This window comes from Kogia breviceps, chromosome 1 (genome assembly GCF_026419965.1).
Source record: "Kogia breviceps isolate mKogBre1 chromosome 1, mKogBre1 haplotype 1, whole genome shotgun sequence".
Classification (NCBI taxonomy): Eukaryota; Metazoa; Chordata; class Mammalia; order Artiodactyla; family Physeteridae; genus Kogia; species Kogia breviceps.
The window spans coordinates 173639255-173662878 of NC_081310.1; the positions used below are offsets into that span (position 1 = coordinate 173639255).

Below are 23624 nucleotides of genomic sequence, written 5' to 3' on the forward strand. Positions count from 1 at the left end.
TTTTAGAAATAATAAAACAAAAAAAAGGCAAGGAAAATAAAGTTCTAATGACCAACAATCCCATCTGTTTTCTACTCACATAAGCCTATTCATGACAGTTCTAAGAGATGACTGTAAACTTGAACAAGTCACCAAGTACTTCACCGTGGTAATTCAGTTACTGATGCCAGGTACCCTGATTTATGGAGCCAACCAGTTAAAAGAGCAAAATAAGCTCTATGTGTCAGGTTCCTATGAGCTTCTGGAAGGAAAAGAAGAAAATAAAGGATGATTTCTACTCAAAGCTGCCTTAAAAATATTGATCTACAAGAATTATATGCCTGTCAATCTAGGACAATGTTGAAGCATAATGAATAAAACTATTAAAATTATAACTACAATAAATATCCTTAAGAGGGGAGCATATATTTGCAATAAAAATATATCTGACTCATTGAAACATATTTAGTTTTTTAGTATCAACAAATTCCTATAATCAGAATACCAACCTTCAATTAATGCTTGATGTAAGGGTAAGGAAGTAGCTGTGTGTGTGTGTGTGTGTGTGTGTGTGTGTGTGTGTGTGTGTGTGTGTGTATCAACCTACTGAAACTGGCAAAAACGTGGTGAAAAAGTGATATGGCTAATGTCTATACGAAATCACGTGCTGATTCATTTTAAATTGTTAAATTTCACATAACATAAAAATAATACTTTTCCAATTACAGTTACTTGAAACTTTCTCATTTACCCCTCTCAGTGAAAGAATGTAGTATGGCAAAATGTCATACATTAAACCCTGATAATTTAGAATTTAAAGCTCAGAGGAGGGATAAAGTTTATCTTTTAATCTCTTACAGAAAAAAATGGCTTACCAAGCAAATTCACCATGTAAAAACACAATGGAAATATTTTACCTGTTTAACAGAATTCACTTTTTTCATATACCTTTATAAAAAGTTAATGTCAATACAAATAATCTTGTAGGAAACTGGAGTAACCATATATGCTTGAAATTAATTTTCTATAATCATACTTTTGTCTTCCAGTTAATTCACATTCATAATTATTACTTAAATTTTTAAATAGCTGAAATACTATATTAGTCTTTATCTCTGATTCTGCCTAGCCACTTAAACTGTTTCTTCACTGATGAAGAAGAAACAACTTAAAAAGTATGGTAGGGTTGAATCAACTTTAAAGGTATGGCAGGGAAAAGATCAGGGTAGCAAATCTTCCACATAACATAATCATGGTGGGGGCTGGAGCACCCCATTTCAAAGTCAATTATCACTGACTTCTGGATCATTTGCTATTTGTTTCCAGGCCTATGAGAATGGTATCAGTCCTAATGCTGGATGATGTATCCATTTAAAGCAGTTTCAATGTAGCTGAAGTTAGAAATAAGTGTAACAATCAAGTTGCCCCAAAACTGCAGATCAGGTAAAATAAATCCAATCCATTAGTATTAGTTTTCTACTTAAGGGAAAGAAATCTAAAGAAAAGCCCCACCTCCCCTCCACGTTTAGAAATCTGTCTAAAGACTGTCTTTAATGCCCACTATATAAACAACATTAAGTATTCTAAGTTAGAAAATAGTGTTAATGGTTTATTGGTAAAAATCCAAACTCTAGACTTTATGGAATTAGTAGTTTGGTTGGCATATTAACATTCCATCTTAATCTTTGCTAATATTACAAAGAAAGAGGAAAAGCTAGAGATATCTATAAAAATAAAATACCTTAAAACCAATATCTAAGCAAAATATAAAAGTTGCGCACAAATTGCCAATAAATATAAACATCACAATAGAAAAATTAATATTAAAAAAATAAACTCGTAATTGCTATTATGACATTATAAAAAATGAAAAAGTTTAATGTGCATGTATATTTGCAGACAGACATTGTACACTCCAAACAATCAATATAATTTTACTATCATTATTACATAATGCAGCATACAAGGTTACTGAGGTGTGTTTCTTTGTGTGTTTTTAAGTCTATTCTTTTCTGGAAGAGTGCTCACCAAATTCACAAGCAAGAACGGGTTAGGTGATCATTTACTGCTGTTTACTACTTCCTAGTTCAGGGGAAAATTGCTTTCTGGTAGATTACTAAATTTCCAACCAGTATGAATAGTCCTGCTATTATCCTCCCTCTTACTTATTTCCTCCAAAGCCCAATTTTACCTGTTCTATTTCTAATTAATTGATCATATAGATGCACTGTCATCATTTTTCACCTATGCTAGAAAAAAGAGGGAAACATTTAGAATATTTCTTGCTGCCTGAAAAAATTTCCCTAAAGATAGAGAAATAATCATTTTACTTCTCCTCTTACACTGATTTCCATGATGACTTGGCTCCATCTTTATAAGCAGTCTTCTTTAATAAAGATTAATTAGAAAAGGCTGCCAGTAGATATTTACAAAAGGGTCAATATACTGGGGGTGAAAAGGTAGCCTATGACATAATTTCTGGCAAGTTACCTTTGCCGTCGGGCACTTACTACTATATCCATACTCTTGTTAAAAAGTTAAGCAAACTTGCTGTTTTATGTGCCTTATAGATTACCTGCAACACAGCTGAGAACTGAAAGGGTTAATTCTGTTAAAAACTGTGTTTTTAAACTTACAAAATATATTTGGTGAGCATTTACTTAGATATTTTACTGAATAAAAGCTTTACTTGGTTCCCTTGGACCAGATTCAGAACAACAAATAACATTATTTATATGAAACGGTCATACTCTTGGAATTCTAAAATAATTTATCTTTCAAATTTTTAGCCTCATGCTATTTGAAAAATAAAAATCTACAGCACCGTCTTCTGAAAAGGCACTTTCTAAGAACCGCCTTGCTTTAAAAAATGATTTAAAAATTTAATTCAGTGTCTACCCTGAAGAACATCTCTGCTTTACTGACACGCTAACACAGACACAACATGAGAGTTTGGTTACCTAAGACATTGATTTCAAAAAGGAAGGGAGACCAATGGCCAGATAGATGATTTGATAGCATCTTAATTTTGTCACACTGTTGGCTACCTGATATTTCAACAGGGCTTCTCATTGGTAAATCTCAACCCTCCATATGAAATTTATTAAACTTCTATCTTTAATTCAAATTAAAATCTTTAACTTCCATACTTTAAGAGCAAAAGATTCTTACAACGATGTAAAAATATAGAGCACTATCTTTGATGGGTAAAGAAAAATAAAATTGAACTAGCAGTAGATAATATTAGCACAAGCCTTGACCATTATATCTTAGTTAAAAGAAATGATTTTGACCAACATGGAAAATTATAAACTGAAATGTACCACTTTTAAAAGTAGGAGAAAGTTAAAAATATTTTTCCCTTTGAGGCTATATATATATATATATATATATACACATACATACATATATATATACACAGAGACAGAGAGATTGAATGAGAGATTGAATTTTTCTTCCTGGGAGTCAGCTTAGGTTTCACTAATCACAGCATCATTTCTAATATTGCCACTGATCAAAAATGTTCATAGTATAAGCAGGAAGTTTTTTTAAAAAGATTTTTTGGAGAAAATTCTGACTTTCACATCTATGTACTGATTTTACACATTATTCTTGGCTTGTTTTTCGACTCCTGTAGAATCACAAAGTGCTTTATATGATCAAATGAGAGGGAAAAAGGAAAATAAAGACAGACTTTACAGTCAGGGTTATACTGCCACTCACAAAGGCCTCACTTGATATAAAGTCTCCCAGGTATTATTATTGTAGCTTTAAGACATCCATGAATTCTCAAAAAGAACGAAAAGGATTAAAAAAGCCAAAATAAAGATACCAGTTCAATGGTGTCTTTTTGCAGCTTGACTGATAACTCATAAAAGATAATTTAAGTAGCTAGTTACTGTTAGGGGCAACTTGTCTTTAAAAACTATTCAATAGGAGAACATCTAAGAGGATGAGTTAAATAAATATTTAACCCAGGTTTAATGATACTGAATACAATTTATGCCGAGCTGTCAGTTAAGCTTCTTGGCAAAACATCACTATCAAGTTTTAATAGCAAGACTACAAAATATTCTAGCTGAATCCAAGTGGCTAGCTTCACAGATTTCATAAAAATCACCACCCATGGCAAATTCATGTTGGCCTCTGAATCAAACACCCACCAAATTCCTTGAATAAAAGTCTCTAATTCCTGGTCTATAATCCATCAATAATAGATCCTTCAGACTGATTACTGGCACTCTGAGTGTTCACCTTTTCCTTAAACATTGAGATCCTCAGCCAGCCGTTTCTACTGAATGGCAACTCAGCTTCTATCTCCTTAGTCATACTTTAAGTCTGTCATGACTAAGCCTGTCATGAGGTCTGTCATACTAAAATCCATTAGATAATATATAAGTAAACTTTAGGCAGTGGTGGGTCATCAGAGAACCTAGTTTGGAAAACCAGTATAGGTGTTTAGAGGGCTAGAAGTCTCCATGCTAGAAAGTAGAGATGAATCTTTATCAAGTGCCTTCTAAAACACCCAGTACATTCCTACTAGAATCCCACCTAGACTCTCTTGTAGGAAGATAAATAAATTAATAGGTTACAAACAGGAAGATTTCCACAGAAGAATACTTTTTCTGATAAACTTGTTAAAAGGTAAATATTAAGAAAAAAATAAAGGGCACCTGTACTCCTGTGAAAATATGCTAAAAACCAGTACTGAGGAGGCTGAGGTACCCTTTTCCAAAACTGCTAAAGTAAAAATCCACATTTCTAAAACAAAGAAAGAGTATCCTGATATTAAATTGAAACTAAATTGGCAGCACCCTTTGTTACCTTGATATTTCATGTTCTTAAATCTTATTTAGGAAAAAAAAAAAAATCTAACACTAGCCTTGAATCCTGCTCATTTCCTTACTGTGAAGTGCAGTAACTGTCAGACTCTACTTCATTAAATAAATATAGCAGCTACGGTATTATAAATGCATGGTCCTCAATGCCAGTAACTTGATACTGTAATATAAAACATGTATCAGCACTTTACACACTTGCCATCCAGAATATACATTAAACTCCCAATTCTGCTTCACATGAAAATCTATTATACCAGTTGCTGGGACTGACATTTTGAAGTCACTCTTATATCACAGAAAACAGCAGAAAGAAATTTAGCATTCATTGTATAGTTAGTGAGCAAGGGCAGGAACAGAAAGGTCACTGTTGAGTTTCATGACCATTAAACTCAAAACAACCTTTTTTTTTTTTAAATAAAAAAGATCAGCAATTCTACACCAGAAGTATAATAATGAAACAAATTTCAAAAAATATTTGCCACTTAGTATTTACCTTAAAGTTCTAAGCACAAAGTTTCTTATAATTAAGTTTGATATACCAATTTGTTAGTAAGCAAAATAGAATATACTATACATATTCTTTCAAGTTAACCAACTTTAAACTAGCAATGTTGAAACTCTAAGAGCACCGTAAAAAGAACTCACTTCAAAGGTAAAGCTTTATATTAAAAACATTTTTTTTTCCTCTGTAAAAGTCCTTCTAAATAGATTTAAATTATGGGCTTTACTTTAGCACATGTGAGATTAAGTGACTGAAAATTAGGTAAAGCAGGTAAATAGGGAAAGGTTATCTACAGTTCTTCCCTGGGCCCTAAAGTTTTCCACATCAATCTGTACAGCTCCCACTGATAAAGGAAGATGTTTTACTCATATTGAGCAAACATACGCCATCAGGTTTTTACCACCTAGGATATACTATTTTCTTCTCTTGCCTATGTTCTTGACTATATTCAGTGAAATTTCAATGTAAAAAAAAATACACTCTTTATAGAAATTTTTTAGAGGGGGGTAGGGTTGGGAGAAAAATGTATATGCTACACAAACATTACCTTATGTAAAGAGCTTTAAAACAGTGTTGTAAATTGCATTTCAGACACTTCAATATAATAAACATACAAAATACAGTACTTCCTTAGTTTTCTGGCAGAGGGACAAAAGATTTCATACCTGTTGGAGGATATGGGCTCAGATTTTAGGCTCAAAATACAGTAAATTGGCAATAAGTGTGGATTATAGGTAAGAGAGAAACTAAAGAGCTAATCCATTTGTTTTCATGTGCAGATAGAATTCTGAAAGGTTAACAACAATGCCCACTGGAAACAATCTGTAATATCTATACTCTGAACCAGTGCAAAAAAAAAAAAAATTAAAATGCAATTTTCATGAGTTACAAAGTGCAAAGCTCCCCTGAATCCAAGGTTACTGATAAACTCGGTTTTGACAGCTTTATAGTATTTTTTAATATCTTAAAGAGAAGTCAATAAAACAAAAGTTTTGCAAAACTTTTTTCAACATTTCAGTGATTTAACTCATTTCAAATGCTCCAAGTCCTAACTTCCTTTGTCACCATCACCCTAATTTTAAAAGGAAAGTTACACTGGTGATGAATTAGCAAAAAAAGTTTTTAAAATATCATTTTATATTTTCCTGACTCATTTTAGTAAATGAAAATGGGCACCTTACCAGTATGATTCTTCAATAAACATGATCTATTTTCAAAGAATTTAAATATCTTCTAAATCTTAAGCTAGTCACTGTCATTACTTAAATCAAAGTTCTTCAACTTTATTTCTAATATTCAAGGTCAACACTCATTTAGGAAATTTAACTTCCTTCATTTTCATTATGATTTTTATAAGACATGCTTTAAACTTGAAAATTACAAAACTTTCCTTCTGAAATTAAGGCTATATACTTTGCCCTTTTAAAATTATGGAGGTGCCTGTTTCTCCCACTATCTGTGGTAAAGATGTCAAACAGACACAGCTTTCTTTTAAAACTGCTTATTGCACTAAAAGAGAGCAAAAACAAGTTGTCAGTTCTTAAAATAAACATGATTATATTTCTATAAAAGATGTTGCCGATATGATTCTATAATTATTAAAGCACTATTCTAATAAATATAAAAGAAAAGCTATACTTCAAAACACATACATATATGTTTATATATATACAACACACATATATATAAAAATATATATATATGAAAATCACATTAAGGTATGAGAGGCAGCAAATAAACTAGTAAAAAAAAAAACCAAAAAATCCCTCCACAATACCTTCTCTCCACCCAATTTCAGAGGCCTCAACCCTACACAGTTCCAATCATTTAAAATATTTACCCTTTATAAAAGTTTTAAGGGATTTCCATGTATAACACATAGAAACAGAAGACTTTAGAATACATATCACTTATATATAGAGAGAGTTACAACTTCTGACAAAGTTGTGTTTTTTTTTTTATATATTTATAGCAGCTTTAACAAACTCACTAAAGAAAAAGAATAGTTTAGGTTGCTACTGCTTATGTACACATTGCACAAACGGCAAATGTAAGTTGAGAGCAGGAGGGGGCAGACATTCACTCTCACAAAAACATAATTTTTATATATATATGTGTGTGTGTACATATATATATATATATGTGTGTGTGTATATATATATATACACACACACATATATATATATAGTTTCTTAAGAAAGCAATACCAAGAGATGAGGACTCAGAATTATGTATGAGACAAGACAGGAGTAGGGCGTGCAAAATAAAAATCTAGTTTGCCATGCTTCATATTCAAATGAACCAGATACATGAACATCTGAATGTTACTGGTAGCATCAGGGAAAAACAAATGTAGGTGATGAAGGCAAGGGAGGTAGAGAGAGAAATCATAGTGGTGGTGGGAGGATAATAAAAGGGAAAGAAAGTTCCCCAATGGAATGAACTATAAAATATATACAGAGATACATATATATCTATTATCAGTGTAGATCCAGATATATATGCATATGCAGTATGCAGGTATATAAGTAAAATATACAGATAACTTTTACAAGAATACATGAATGCACATTTTTTGCACACATAACTGTGAACAATAACTTTGATTATTCATATAGGTGTGTTTTTTAAAAAACCATCATTTACTTTTTCTTTACTTTTTTTTTTTGCAAAGAGTTGTGCTGCCAAGCAACTTGAGGTAAAGGCATTAAAAGGGTTAGACTACAAGAAAGTGAAAACAAAATGATTGCGATACTTCCTACAGGAGACCGCACAAAAAAGCAGTTGGCTGGTTTCATATTGCATAATGGTGCTGTGTTCCTTGATGAAGTAAACAATCTTCCGTATTAACATAAAGATCAGACTCTGGCCCCCCCACAGTGTTGGTTTCTGTATGGCTGGAGGCATCCCCACTCAGCTGACTCCACTGGAAACATAAGTTGTATGTTGATTCATCTTCCAGTTCTTCCTCTCAGAGAATATTCTTAGACTTTTTAAGCAAAGTACATTGTGCGTAAGGTATCTTGGTGAATCTGTACAGCCTTGGCAAGAGCTTGTGGATCTCGTCCATTGCTCTGTCCTGAAACGTGACTTCCTTCAGCACTGTAAGAAAGGTGGCAGTGAACACAAAACCAAACCCTATTCTGATGTAATAATTCTGAAAAATATTTGTATAAAATTTTTTAAAAAAGAGGCCAGTATAATGAACTCCTACATGTCCATCATCCAGTTTCAATAATTATTAACTCAAGGCCAATTCTGCTTTCTCTCACCTCTCCAGGACTATTTAGAAGTAAATCCAAGACATCCTATAATTTTGTCTGTATATATCACTTTTATTACCAATAATCTCTCCCTTGAATTAATATGGTAAAGCAACAAAATCACTACATCACACTATTACTAATAAGCCCAGACTGCACATTTTAATAGGAACCCTCATCTTGGGCAGTCAGTTCTATCATAGCTTTTCATTTGGATCACTGACTCTTCTAACAGCCTGTGGAACTTTAATTCTAAATGGCAGTACTTTATGGTAAAGAGAGAGGCACATACTTACATGTAAACACTTAAAGAAATTTCCCACAAAAATCCTAACACACAGAGCATACTTGGATTTGGGTGAGAATCTGTATTTGTTATGCTTTTATATTACCTGTCATGTTCTTTGTCCACAAGATGATATCTGGCTCTAAATGCTACCAGGTGAGCATAATACGCTGGTGCAGGTATAGAAACAGATCGTGTGCAGCGCACATAAGTATGGCAGAGCTGGTAAGTTAGCAGTTGAAGTTCATCTGCAGTAAAGCAGTTATCATCCCATAAAACATGATAGTGTGAAGGACGGCTGGTACCCTATAGAAGGCAACGGAATATTCTGCTCATTTCTAAACTTTTAAATAAATATTCACCACAGAATAAGTGAAGAAACAAGCTTTGTACATTAGCAAAATATATCCTAATTTAATAATCAATAAAAAAATTTAGTTGATTCTCGGTATATATCCCAAAGAAGTAAAAACAGGGACTGGAACAGATATTTACACACCTGGGTTCAAAGCAGCATTATTCACAATGGCCAGAAGGTGGACACAATCCAAGTATCCGCTGATGGATGAATTTATAATAAAAGGTGGTGTGTGTATGTATGTGTATATATACATATATATACACACACATATATATACATATATATGTATATATACATATATATGTGTATATATACACACACATATGTGTATATATACATATATATGTGTATATACACACACACATAAATATATAACGGAATACTATTCAGTCTTAAAAAGGAAGAAAAATCTGCCACATACTACAACATGGATGAACCTTGATGATGTTATGCTAAGTGAAATAAACCAGTCACAAAAGGACAAATATTGTACAATTCGTTTATATGAGGTACCTGAAGTAGTCGAGTTTATAGAGACAGAAAGTAGAATGGTGATCACCATGGGTTGGGGGGATGTGGGAATGGAGAGTTAGTGTTTAATGAGTACAGAGTATCAGGGAAGATGAAACAGTTCCATAGATAGAAGGTGGTATGACTGCAGAAAAATGTAAATTACTTAATGTCACAGAACTGTATATTTAAAAATGGTTAAAATGGTACATTGTATGTTATGTGTTTTTTACCATAATAAAAAAATAAGAACATTAGTTGAGCTCCTATGTATTAGTCACTATGCTAGGGACTGTGAATTCAAAGAAAAAAAAGTAAACAATGTCAAAACAATGGAAACATAATTCAGTAGAGGAGTAGAGGAAATAGAGCATCTATAATTATAAAACAACTAATAAATGGCTATAGTACTACTGGTACTTAGTCCTATATGAAAATACCAAAGAAAGTAATTGTGAGGGTGAGCCCTGGGAGTTCTTCACCAAGAGGGGAATGAGTGAGATTTGGCCATTATGGGATGGGTAGGGTGAGGAGACACTGGAGAGAATGAACAGCCTTAGCAAAAGCATGGGGGCATAAAATTTCATGGCATATTTGGGGAATAGCTAATAGACTAGGATGAATAGAATATGGGGCACGAGGGGGAAAAGATGAAATTGAAATGAACATTTGGAATCAGACTGAATGACATGCTTAGGAATTTGGACTTTCACCTGTAGGCAGCAGGGAAAGCACTGCACAGCTTTTTTTTAACAGGAGAGGTTTTAGGTGTAATAAGATTAGGGGTTTTATAAAAGTAACATCAGCAGTAATATGGAGGATGGGTTAGAAACAGAATCATGATGAAGCAGAAAATAGAAAATCTGAACAGACCTATTACTAGTGATTGAATCAGTAATCAAAAGCCTCCCAGCAAATAAAAGTCCAGGACCAGACAGCTTTACTGGTGAATTTTACCAAACATTCAAAGAAGAATTAATATCAATCCTTCTCAAACTTCCAAAAAATAGAAGAGGAGGGAACTCTTCCAAACTCATTTTACAAGGCTACCATTACCTTGATACCCAAACCAGACAAGGATGCCTCAAGAAAAGAATTACAGGTCGATATCCCTAATGAACATAGATGCAAAAATCCTCAACAAAATATTAGCAAAACCAAATTCAACAATACATTAAAAGGATCATAAACCATGATTAAGGGGGATTTATTCTAGGATGTGAGGATGGGTCAACATCTGCAAATCAATCAATATGATACACCACATTAACAAAATGAAGAATAAAAATTCTATGATCATCTCAATAGAGGCAGAAAAAGCATTTGAGTATTTATAATAAAGACTGTCAACAATGCGGGTATAGAGGGAATGTACTTCAACATAATAAAGGCCATATATGACAAGCCCACAGCTAACATCATACTCAATCATACTCTAAGATCAGGAACAAGACAAAGACGCCCACTCTCACCACTTTTATTTAACATAGTTATTGAAAGTCCTAGCCAGTGAAATTAGCCAAGAAAAAGAAATAAAATATTATACAGATCTTCCTTGACTTACGATGGGGTTATGTTCCAATAAATCCATTTTAAGTTGAAGATACCCTAAGTCAAAATGCATTTAACATACCTAACCTACCGAACCTCATAGCTTAGCCTAGCCTAACTCAAACGTGTTCAGAACACTTATGTTAGCCAATAGTTGGGCAAAATCATCTAACACAAAGCTTATTTTACAATAAAGTGTTAAATACCTCATGTAATTTATTGAATACTGTACTGAAAGTGAAAAACAGAATGGCTATATGGGTACAGAATGGTTGTAAGTATATCAGTTTTTTACCCTTGTGATCGTGTGACTGATTGGCAGCTGTGGCTTGCTGCTGCTGCCCAGCGTCATGAGAGTATTGTACTGTATATCACTAGCTGGGGAAAAGATCAAAATTCAAAATTTGAAGTACAGTTTCTACTGAATGCATATCACTTTTGCATCACTGTAAAGTCACAAAATAGTCAAACTATCGTATGTTGGGGACTGTATATTATAAAGCTATACTAATTAAACAGTATGGTAAACCAGGCACATAGATAGATCAGTGGATCAGAATAGAGCCCAGAAATAAACCATGCATATATGATCAATTAATTTATGAGATAGGAGGCAAGAACTTACAATGGGGAGAGGACAGTCTCTTCAATAAATGGGGTTGGGAAAACTGGACAGCCACATGCAAAGAATGAAAATGGAGCACTACCTTATACCATACAGTGTACACTAAAATTAACTCAAAATGGTTTAAAGACTTAAATGTAAGACCTGAAACCATAAAACTCCTGGAAGAAAACATAGGCAATAAGCTCCCTGACATATGTCTTGGTGATGATTTTTTCTGATCTGACACCAAAAGCAAAAGCAACAAAACCAAAAATAAACAAGTAGGACTACACCAAATTAAAAAGCTTCTGCACAGCAAAGGAAGCCATCAGGAAAACAAAAAGGCAACCTACTAAATGGGAGAAAATATTTGCAAATCATGTATCTGATAAGGGGTTAATATCCAAAATATATAAAGAACTCATACAATTCATAGCAAAAGAAAAAAATCCAGTTGAAAAATGGGCAGATCTGAATGGACATTTTTCCAAAGAAGACATAAAGATGGTCAACAGGCACATGAAAAAAAGGTTAACATCATTAATCATCAGGGAAATGCAAATCAAAATCACAATGTGATATCACCTCATACCTGTTGGAATGGCTATTATCCAAAAGATTAGAAATGACAAGTGTTGGTGATGACAGAAAAGGGAACTTTTGTTTTTTATTTGGGGCACATGGTGGGGCATGTGGGATCTTAGTTCCAGGGATTGAATTTGTGCCCCCTGCGTGGAAGCATGGAAGTCCTAACCACTGGACTGCCAGAGAATTCCCTGGGAACTTTTTTTAAAAAAAATTTATTGTATTGAAGTATAGTTGTTTTACAACGTTGTGTTAGTTTCTAGTGTACAGCAAAGTGATTCAGTTATACATATATATATATTTTTTATATTATTTTCCATTATGGTTTATCACAGGATACTGAATGTAGTTCCCTGTGCTATACAGTAGGGTCTTGTTGTTTATCCATTCTATATATAATAGTTTGCATCTACTAGTCCCAAACTCCCAATCCATCACCCACGCCACCCCCAGCAACCACAAGTCTGTCCTCTATGTCTGTGAGTCTATTCCTGTTTTGTAGATAAGTTCATTTGTGTCATATTTTAGATTCCACATTACGTGATACCATATGGTATTTGTCTTTCTCTTTCTGACTCATTTCACTTAGTAGGATAATCTCTAGGTCCATCCATGTTGCTGCAAATAACATTATTTCATTTTTTTATGGCTGAGTAGTATTCCATTGTAATATATATACCACATCTTCTTTATCCACTCATCTGTTGATGGACATTTAGGTTGTATCCATGTCCTGGCTATTGTAAATAGTGCTGCAATGAACACTTGAGTGCATGTATCTTCTTTTTTTTTTAAAAAAATATTTATTTATATAACTTATTTATCTTCTTTATTTTTTTTGGCTGTGTCAGGTCTTAGTTGCAGCACGCGGGATCTTCTGTTGCAGCGCGCAGGTTTTCTCTCTCTAGTTGTGGCACATGGGCTTCTCTCTGTTGTGGTATACTGGTTTTTCTTTCTCTAGTTGTGGCGCACAGGCTCCAGAGTGCATGTGCTCTGTAGTTTGTGGCATGCAGGCTCTCTCACTGAGGTGTGAGAGCTCAATAGTTGTGGTGCACAGGCTTAGTTGCCACATGGCATGTGGGATCTTAGCTCCCCGACCAGGGATCGAACCCACGTCCCCTGCATTGGAAAGCAGATTCTTTACCACTGTACTACGAGGGAAGTCCCTCATGGACCTTTTTTTTTTACTAAATTCCCTCACTTCCTTTCCTTCTTTTTAAAAAATTTATCTATCTATCCTACTTATCTATCTATCTGTCTGTCTGTCTCTATCTTTGGCTGCTTTGGGTCTTTGTTTCTGTGTGTGGGCTTTCTTTAGTTGCGGTGAGCAGGGGCTACTCTTTGTTGTGGTGCACGTGCTTCTCGTGGTGGCTTCTCTTGTTGTGGAGCACGAGCTCTATGCATGCGGGCTTCAGTAGTTGTGGCTCACGGGCTCTAGAGCGCAGGCTCAGTAGTTGTGGCACACGGGCCTAGCTGCTCTGCGGCATGTGGGATCTTCCTCGACCAGGGCTCGAATCTGTGTCCCCTGCATTGGCAGGTGGATTCTTAACCACTGCACCACCAGGGAAGCCCCCCGCATGTATCTTTTGTATTTATAGTTTTCTCTAGGTATATGCCCAAGAATGGGACTGCAGGATCATATGGCAACTCTATTTTCATTATTATTTTTTAAAATTAGTTAATTAACTAGTTAATTAATTATGGCTGCATTGGGTCTTCGTTGCTGCGTGCAGGCTTTCTCTAGATGCGGTGAGCAGGGCTACTCTTCATTGCAGTGTGTGGGCTTCCCATTGCGGTGGTATCTCTTGCTATGGAGCGTGGGCTCTAGGTGTGTGGGCTTCAGTTGTTGTGGCACGTGGGCTCAGTAGTTGTGGCTCGCAGGCTCAGTAGTTGTGGCTCGCAGGCTCTAGAATGCAGGCTCGGTAGTTGTGGTGCGCGGGCTTAGTTACTCCGTGGCATGTGGGATCTCCCGGACCAGGGCTAGAACCCATGTCCCTTGCACTGGCAGGTAGATTCTTAACCACTGTGCCACCAGTGAAGTCTTGGCAACTCTATTTTTAGTTTTTTGAGGAACCTCCATACTGTTTTCCATAGTGGCTGCAACCAGTTTACTTTCCCACCAACAATGCATAAGAGTTCCCTTTTGAACCCTCCTACACCGTTGGTGAGAATGTAAATTGGTGTAGCCACTACGGAAAACAGTATGGAGGTTCCTCAAAAAATTAAAAACAAATACCATATGATCTAGCAGTTCCACTTATGGGTATTTATCTGAAGAAAACAAAAACACAAATTCAAAAAGTATGCACCACTATGTTCATTGCAGCAATATTTGCAATAGCTAAGATATGGAAACAACCTAAGTGTCCATCGATGGATGAACAGATAAAGAAATTGTGATATATATAAATGTACGTTATGCTAAGTAAAATAAGTCAGACAGAGAAAGGCAAATGCCACATATTTGGAATCAAAATGAATGAACGAAAAATAATTTATTTATTTATTTTTTTATTATTATTTTTTTTGTGGTATGCGGGCCTCTCACTGTTGTGGCCTCTCCCGTTGCGGAGCAGAGGCTCCGGACGCTCAGGCCTAGCGGCCATGGCTCACGGGCTTATTTGCTCCACGGCATGTGGGATCTTCCCGGACCGGGGCACGAACCCGTGTCTCCTGCATCGGCAGGCAGATTCTCAACCACTGCGCCACCAGGGAAGCCCCACAAAAAATAATTTAAAAAGCACGGTCAAAGATACAGAAAACAGATTGGTGGTTGCCAGAGGCAGGGGTGGGAGAAATGGGTGAACTGGTTTTTTTTACTTTAAATAAACACCACCACCACCACCCCCATGGGAAAAAAAAAAGAAAAAAAAAGAAAACAGGAAGAGACTAAAAGCAAGGGGAGCAATTAGGAGGCTGCTGCACTAGTGCTGGTATGAGATGATGAATGTATGAAGTATGAAAATGGCAGTGGCAAAGGAGAAAAGAGACAGATGAGCTCGTATGTTAGCAAATATTTGTTTATCATTTTTCAGACACTGTGCAAGATTTTGGGGATAAAGTTCAAATTACTATCAAATCCTACCTCCCCCAAATTTGTATGTTTATAATGCATGTATAATATATTGTACATTCACACATTCAGTATTTATTGAACCCTCACTATATGCCACGTCCTGCATCAGGTTCTGGGCACACAGTAATGAATAAGACACACATTCCAGTGATGAGACAGATAGCACATAAATAAAACCATCAGCAACTGGGCTATCAAGAGAATTAAAATGTAGGGTAGCATGGAAGATGGACTATGTTTGTGGCTACATTAGATTCCATGGTTAGAGAAGGCCTATCTCTCTGAGAAAGAGACATGGAAGTGAGCTCTGTATGATAAGGAGGGCTTGTAAGACCAGGGGAAACAGCATTTCAGGCACAGAGAAGACACAGGGCTAAAGTCCTAACTATTTACAATTCAGTCAGTTCTCTCCCATCACCATTCTAGTCCCAACCACCATTATCTTTTGCTTGGACTATGTTAACAGACTCCTAACTGATGTCCTCAATATCACTCTTACTCCCCAGTACAAACAGTACTTAAATAAGAGTGAATTAAAAAACAAAACGTAATACACATCTAATTATGTTAGTGTCTAGTTTAAAGTCTTTTAATAGCTTCCCAATGCACTTAGACTAAATCCAAGTCCTTATCTTTGCTCAACAAGGCCCATAGGGTCCAGCCTAGGCTACCTCTCTAACTTACTCTCATGCTGCAGTAGCAGCCTCCATTTGATTCCTTCAGTGGACAAATTTTTTTCCACCAAAAGGGCCTGTATATGTGCCTCTTCCTCATTCTTGGCTTGGTTAACTCCTACTCATTCCTCAAAATCTTATCTTAAATGTCATTTCTCAGGGAAGCTTTTTGTGATCTCCCAATCTAATCTAAATCAGTTCCGCACTGAAGTCTCTCTATCTTTACTTTCCTTTTATTGCACCTAACCCAATTTATAAGTATGTATTTGTGAGATGACTTACTTAATAAATCTCCCCCAATAAACTAAAAGAGGAAAGGATTGTGTTATTTGTTCACTCCACATACCTAGTATCAACACCTATCTTCTAAGAGGTATACAATAAATATCTGCTGATTGAATAACCTCTGTCTTTTGCGACCTTATAGACTAGTGGAAAGGGGAGAGAAACAAAAGCGTGATTACAATACTGTGTAATAAGTGCAACAGAAAGGTATGCATCGGGTGCTCAGGCAGTGCAGAGAGGGGCACTTGTCTTGGGGAAGGATACAAGAAAGACTACTGGGAAGAGCTGATGTCTGAGATGAGTCTTAAAGGATGAGTAGGAGTAAGTTAGGGAAGAAATACTTAAAGTAAGGAAGCAGCATGGACAGAATACTTAAGAGAATTACCTAAAAGTAGTTTAGAATGGCTGCAGCTGTGTTGTATGTTTGTGTATGTAAAAGAGAGGAGACAGTCATACACAGAGGAAGAGAAAAGGGGAGGGAAGGAGTAGGAGGGAAGAATAGGACGTTAGAACGGAACAGCGAGAAACAGAAGAGAGAAGATGGCGGAAGAGTGATACGCGGAGATCACCTTCCTCCCCACAGATACATCAGAAATACATCTACACGTGGAACTGCTCCTACAGAACACCCACTGAACGCTGGCAGAAAACCTCAGACCTCCCAAAAGGCAAGAAACTCCCCCACGTAACTGGGTAGGGCAAAAGAAAAAAGAATAAACAGAGACAAAAGAATAGGGCCGGAACCTGCACCAGTGGGAGGGAGCTGTGAAGGATGAAAGGTTTCCACACACTAGAAGTCCCTTCATGGGCGGAGACTGCGGGTGGCAGAGGGGGAAGCTTCAGAGCCACGGAAGAGAGCGCAGTAACAGGGTGCGGAGGGCAAAGCAGAGATATTCCCGCAGAGGATCGGTGCCAACCAGCACTCACCAGCCCGAGAGGCTTGTCTGCTCACCCGCCAGGACGGGCGGGGGCTGGGAGCTGAGGCTCGGGCTTCGGTGAGAAGCCGGGAGAGGACTGGGGTTGGCGGCGGGAACAGCCTGAAGGGGGCTACTGCGCCACAGCTGGCCGGGAGGGAGTCCGGGATAAGGTCTGGAGCTGCCGAAGAGACAAGAGACTTTTTCTTGCCTCTTTGTTTCCTGGTGCGTGAGGAGAGGGGATTAAGTGCGCCGCTTAAAGGAGCTCCAGAAACGGGCGCGAGCCGCGGCTATCAGTGCGAACCACAGAGACGGGCATGAGATGCTAAGGCCGCTTCTGCAGACACCAAGAAGCCTGTGTGCGAGCACAGGTCACTCTCCACACCTCCCCTCCCGGGAGCCTGTGCAGCCCGCCACTGCCAGGGTCCCGTGATCCAGGGACAACTTCCCCGGGAGAATGCACAGCGCGCCTCAGGCTGGTGCAACGTCATGCCGGCCTCTACCGCCACAGGCTCGCCCCTCATTCCGTACCCCTCCCTCCCCCTGCCCTGAGTGAGCCAAAGCCCCTGAATCAGCTGCTCCTTTAACCCTGTCTTGTCTGAGCGAAGAGCAGACGCCCTCAGGTGACCTACATGCAGAGGCGGGGCCAAATCCAAAGCTGAATCCCAGGAGCTGTGCAAACAAAGAAGAGAAAGGGAAATCTCTCCCCGCAGCCTCAGGAGCAGCGGATTAAAGCTCCACAATCAACTTGATGTATCCTGCATCTGTGGAATACCTGAATAGACAATGAATCATCTCAAATTGAGGAGGTGGACTTTGGGAGCAAGATATATTATTTTTTCCCCCTTTTTCTCTTTTTGTGAGTGTGTATGTGTATGCTTCTGTGTGAGATTTTGTCTGTATAGCTTTGCTTTCACCATTTGTCCTAGGGTTCTGACCGTCCCGTTTTTTTGTGTGTGTTTTTTATTTAAAATTTTTTTCTTCTTAATAATTATTTTTTATTTTAATAACTTTATTTTATCCTACTTTATTTTATCCTCTTTCTTTCTTTCCCTTTCTTTCCTTCCTCCCTCCCTCTCTCTCTCTTTCTATTTTTTCTGCCTTTTATTCTGAGCCATGTGGATTAAAGGCTCTTGATGCTCCAGCCAGGCATCAGGGCTGTGCCTCTGAGGTGGGAGAACCAACTTCAGGGCACTCGTCCACAAGAGACCTCCCAGCTCCACGTAATATCAAATGGCGAAAATCTCCCAGAGATCTCCATCTCAACACCAAGACCCAGCTTCACTCAACGACCAGCAAGCTACAGTGCTGGACACCCATGCCAAACAACTAGCAAGACAGGAACACAGCCCCATCCATTAGCAGAGAAGCTGCCTAAAATCATAATAAGGCTACAGACACCCCAAAACACACTACCAGACGTGGACCTACCCACCAGAAAGAAAAGATCCAGCCTCATCCACCAGAACACAGGCACTAGTCCCCTCAACCAGGAAACCTACTCAACCTACTGAACCAACCTTAGCCACTGGGGACAGACACCAAAAACAACGGGAACTACGAACCTGCAGCCTGCGAAAAGGAGACCCCAAACACAGTAAGATAAGCAAAATGCAAAGACAGAAAAACACATAGCAGATGAAGGAGCAAGGTAAAAACCCACCAGACCTAACAAATGAAGAGGAAATAGGCAGTCTACCAGAAAAAGAATTCAGAATGATAGTAAAGATGATCCAGGGCTTCCCTGATGGCACAGTGGTTGAGAGTCTGCCTGCCAATGCAGGGGACACGGGTTTGTGCCCCGGTCCAGGAAGATCCCACATGCCACGGAGCGACTTCCCTGATGGCACAGTGGTTGAGAGTTTGCCTGCCAATGCAGGGGACACGGGTTTGTGCCCCGGTCCAGGAAGATCCCACATGCCACGGAGCGACTGGGCCCGTGAGCCATGGCCGCTGGGCCTGCGCGTCCGGAGCCTGTGCTCCGCAACGGGAGAGGCCACAACAGTGAGAGGCCTGCGTACCACAAAAAAAAAAAAAAAAAAAAAATCCAAAATCTTGGAAACAGAATAGAGAAAATGCAAGAAACATTTAACAAGGACCTAGGAGGCCTAAAGAGGAAGCAAGCAACGATGAACAACACAATAAATGAAATTAAAAATACTCTTGATGGGACCAATAGCAGAATAACTGAGGCAGAAGAACGGACAAGTGACCTGGAAGATAAAATAGTGGAAATAACTACTGCAGAGCAGAATAAAGAAAAAAGAATGAAAAGAACTGAGGACAGTCTCAGAGACCTCTGGGACAACGTTAAATGGCACCAACATTCAAATTATAGGGGTCCCAGAAGAAGAGAAAAAGAAAGGGACTGAGAAAATATTTGAAGAGTTTATAGTTGAAAACTTCCCTAATATGGGAAAGGAAATAGTTAATCAAGTCCAGGAAGCACAGAGAGTCCCATACAGGATAAATTCAAGGAGAAACACGCCAAGAAAAATATTAATCAAACTATCAAAACTTAAATACAAAGAAAACATTAAAAGCAGCAAGGGAAAAACAACAAATAACACACAGGGGAATTCCCATAAGATTAACAGCTGATCTTTCAGCAGAAACTCTGCAAACCAGAAGGGGGTGGCAGGACATATTTAAAGTGATGAAGGAGAAAAACCTACAACCAAGATTACTCTACCCAGCAAGGATCTCATTCAGATTTGATGGAGAAATTAAAACCTTTACAGACAAGCAAAAGCTGAGAGAGTTCAGCATCACCAAACCAGCTTTACAACAAATTCTAAAGGAACTTCTCTAGGCAAGAAACACAACAGAAGGAAAAGACCTATAAGAACAAACCCAAAACAATTAAGTAAATGGTAATAAGAACATACATATCAATAATTACCTTCAATGTAAATGGATTAAATGCTCCCACCAAAAGACACAGACTGGCTGAATGGATACAAAAACAAGACCCATATATATGCTGCCTACAAGAGACCCACTTTAGACCTAGGGACACACACAGACTGAAAGTGAGGGGATGGAAAAAGATATTCCATGCAAATGGAAATCAGAAGAAAGCTGGAGTAGCAATTCTCATATCAGACAAAATAGACTTTAAAATAAAGACTGTTACAGGAGACAAAGAAGGACACTACATAATGATCAAGGGATTGATCCATGAAGAAGATATAACAATTGTAAATATTTATGCACCCAACATAGGAGCACCTCAATACATAAGGCAAATACTAACAACAATAAAAGGGGAAATCGACAGTAACACAATCATAGTAGGGGACTTTAACACCCCACTTTCACCAATGGAGAGATCATCCAAAATGAAAATAAATAAGGAAACATAAGCTTTAAATGATACATTACAGAAGATGGACTTAATTGATATTTATAGGACATTCCATCCAAAAACAACAGAATACACATTTTTCTCAAGTGCTCATGGAACATTCTCCAGGATAGATCATATCTTGGGTCACAAATCTAGCCTTGGTAAATTTAAGAAAATTGAAATTGTATCAAGTATCTTTTCCGACTACAACGCTATGAGACTAGATATGAATTACAGAAAAAGATCTGTAAAAAATACAAACACATGGAGGCTAAACAATACACTACTTAATAACGAAGTGATCACTGAAGAAGTCAAAGAGGAAATCAAAAAATACCTAGAGGGGCTTCCCTGGTGGTGTAGTGGTTGAGAATCCGCCTGCCGATGCAGGGGACACGGGTTCGTGTCCCGGTCTGGGAAGATCCCACACGCCGTGGAGTGGCTGGGCCTGTGAGCCATGGCCACTGAGCCTGTGCGTCTGGAGCCTGTGCTCCGCAGTGGGAGAGGCCACAGCAGTGAGAGGCCCGCGTACCCCACCCCAAAAACAAAAAAAATACCTAGAAACAAATGACAATGGAGACACAACAACCCAAAACCTATGGGATGCAGCAAAAGCAGTTCTAAGAGGGAAGTTTATAGCAATACAATCCTACCTTAAGAAACAGGAAACATTTCAAATAAACAACCTAACCTTGCACCTAAGCAATTAGAGAAAGAAGAACAAAAAACCCCCAAATTTATCAGAAGGAAAGAAATCATAAAGATCATATCAGAAATAAATGAAAAAGAAATGAAGGAAAAAATAGCAAAGATCAATAAAACTAAAAGCTGGTTCTTTGAGAAGGTAAACAAAATTGATAAACCATTAGCCAGACTCATCAAGAAAAAAAGGGAGAAGACTCAAATCAATAGAATTAGAAATGAAAAAGGAGAAGTAACAACGGACACTGCAGAAATACAAAAGATTATGAGAGATTACTACAAGCAACTCTATGCCAATAAAATGGACAACCTGGAAGAAAAGGACAAATTCTTATAAATACACAACCTGCTGAGACTGAACCAGGAAGAAATAGAAAATATGAACAGACCAATCACAAGCACTGAAATTGAAACTGTGATTAAAAATCTTCCAACAAACAAAAGCCCAGGACCAGATGGCTTCACAGGCGAATTCTATCAAACATTTAGAGAAGAGCTAACACCTATCCTTCTCAAGCTCTTCCAAAAGACAGCAGAGGGAGGAACACTCCCAAACTCATTCTACGAGGCCACCATCACCCTGATACCAAAACCTGACAAAGACGTCACAAAGAAAGAAAATGACAGGCCAATATCACTGATGAACATAGATGCAAAAATCCTCAACAAAATACTAGCAAACAGAATCCAACAGCACACTAAAAGGATCATACACCATGATCAAGTGGGGTTTATTCCAGGAATGCAAGAATTCTTCAATATATGCAAATCAATCAACGTGATACACCATATCAACAAACTGAAGGCAAAAAACCATATGATCATCTCAATAGATGCAGAGAAAGCTTTTGACAAAATTCAACACCAATTTATGATAAAAACCCTGCAGAAAGTAGGCATAGAGGGAACTTTCCTCAACATAATAAAGTCCATATATGACGAACCCACAGCCAGCATTGTTCTCAATGGTGAAAAACTGAAACCATTTCCACTAAGATCAGGAACAAGACAAGGTTGCCCACTCTCACCACTCTTATTCAACATAGTTTTGGAAGTTCTAGCCACAGCAATCAGAGAAGAAAAAGAAATAAAAGGAATACAAATCAGAAAAGAAGAAGTAAAGCTGTCACTGTTTGCAGATGACATGATACTATACATAGAGAATCCTAAAGATGCTACTAGAAAACTACTAGAGCTAATCAATGAATTTGGTAAAGTAGCAGGATACAAAATTAATGCACAGAAATCTCTGGCATTCTTATACACTAATGATGAAAAATCTGAGAGTGAAATTAAGAAAACACTCCCATTTACCACTGCAACAAAAAGAATAAAATATGTAGGAATAAACCTACCTAAGGAGACAGAAGACCTGTATGCAGAAAATTATAAGACACTGATGAAAGAAATTAAAGATGATACATATAGATGGAGAGATATACCATGTTCTTGGATTGGAAGAATCAACATTGTGAAAATGACTCTACTGCCTAAAGCAATCAACAGATTCAATGCAATCCCTATCAAACTACCACTGGCATTTTTTACAGAACTAGAACAAAAAATTTCACAATTTGTATGGAAACACAAAAGACCCCAAATAGCCAAAGCAATCTTGAGAATGAAAAATGGAGCTCCCTGACTTCAGACTATATTACAAAGCTACAGTAATCAAGACAGTATGGTACTGGCACAAAAACAGAAATATATATCAATGGAACAGGAAAGAAAGCCCAGAGATAAACCCACGCACATATGGTCACCTTATCTTTGATAAAGGAGGCAAGAATATACAGTGGAGAAAAGACAGCCTCTTCAATAAGTGGTGCTGGGAAATCTGGACAGGTACATGTAAAAGTATGAAATTAGAACACTCCCTAACACCATACACAAAAATAAACTCAAAATGGGTTAAAGACCTAAATGTAAGGCCAGACACTATCAAACTCTTAGAGGAAAACATAGGCAGAACACTCTGTGACATAAATCACGGCAAGATCCTTTTTGACCCACCTCCTAGAGAGATGGAAATAAAAACAAAAATAAACAAATGGGACCTAATGAAACTTAAAATCTTTTGCACAGCAAAGGATACCATAAACAAGACCAAAAGACAACCCTCAGAATGGGAGAAAATAG

At 37.4% G+C, this 23624-nt stretch overlaps 1 protein-coding gene across 2 annotated transcripts in view; it reads right to left on the bottom strand.

Annotated features, from left to right (window-relative positions):
* Window positions 1–7963: 7963 nt before the first annotated feature.
* LOC131746051 (protein argonaute-3) overlaps window positions 7964–23624 on the bottom strand; it is a 130327-nt gene continuing 114666 nt past the window's right edge. For both annotated transcript variants that reach the window (XM_059046998.2, XM_067011662.1), the window contains 2 exons: window positions 8978–9177; window positions 7964–8424 (listed from right to left, as the gene is read on the bottom strand). In XM_059046998.2, coding sequence (XP_058902981.1) covers window positions 8316–8424; window positions 8978–9177 — 309 coding nt within the window. In that variant the 3' untranslated portion in view covers window positions 7964–8315. The remainder of the gene's footprint in view (window positions 8425–8977; window positions 9178–23624) is intronic.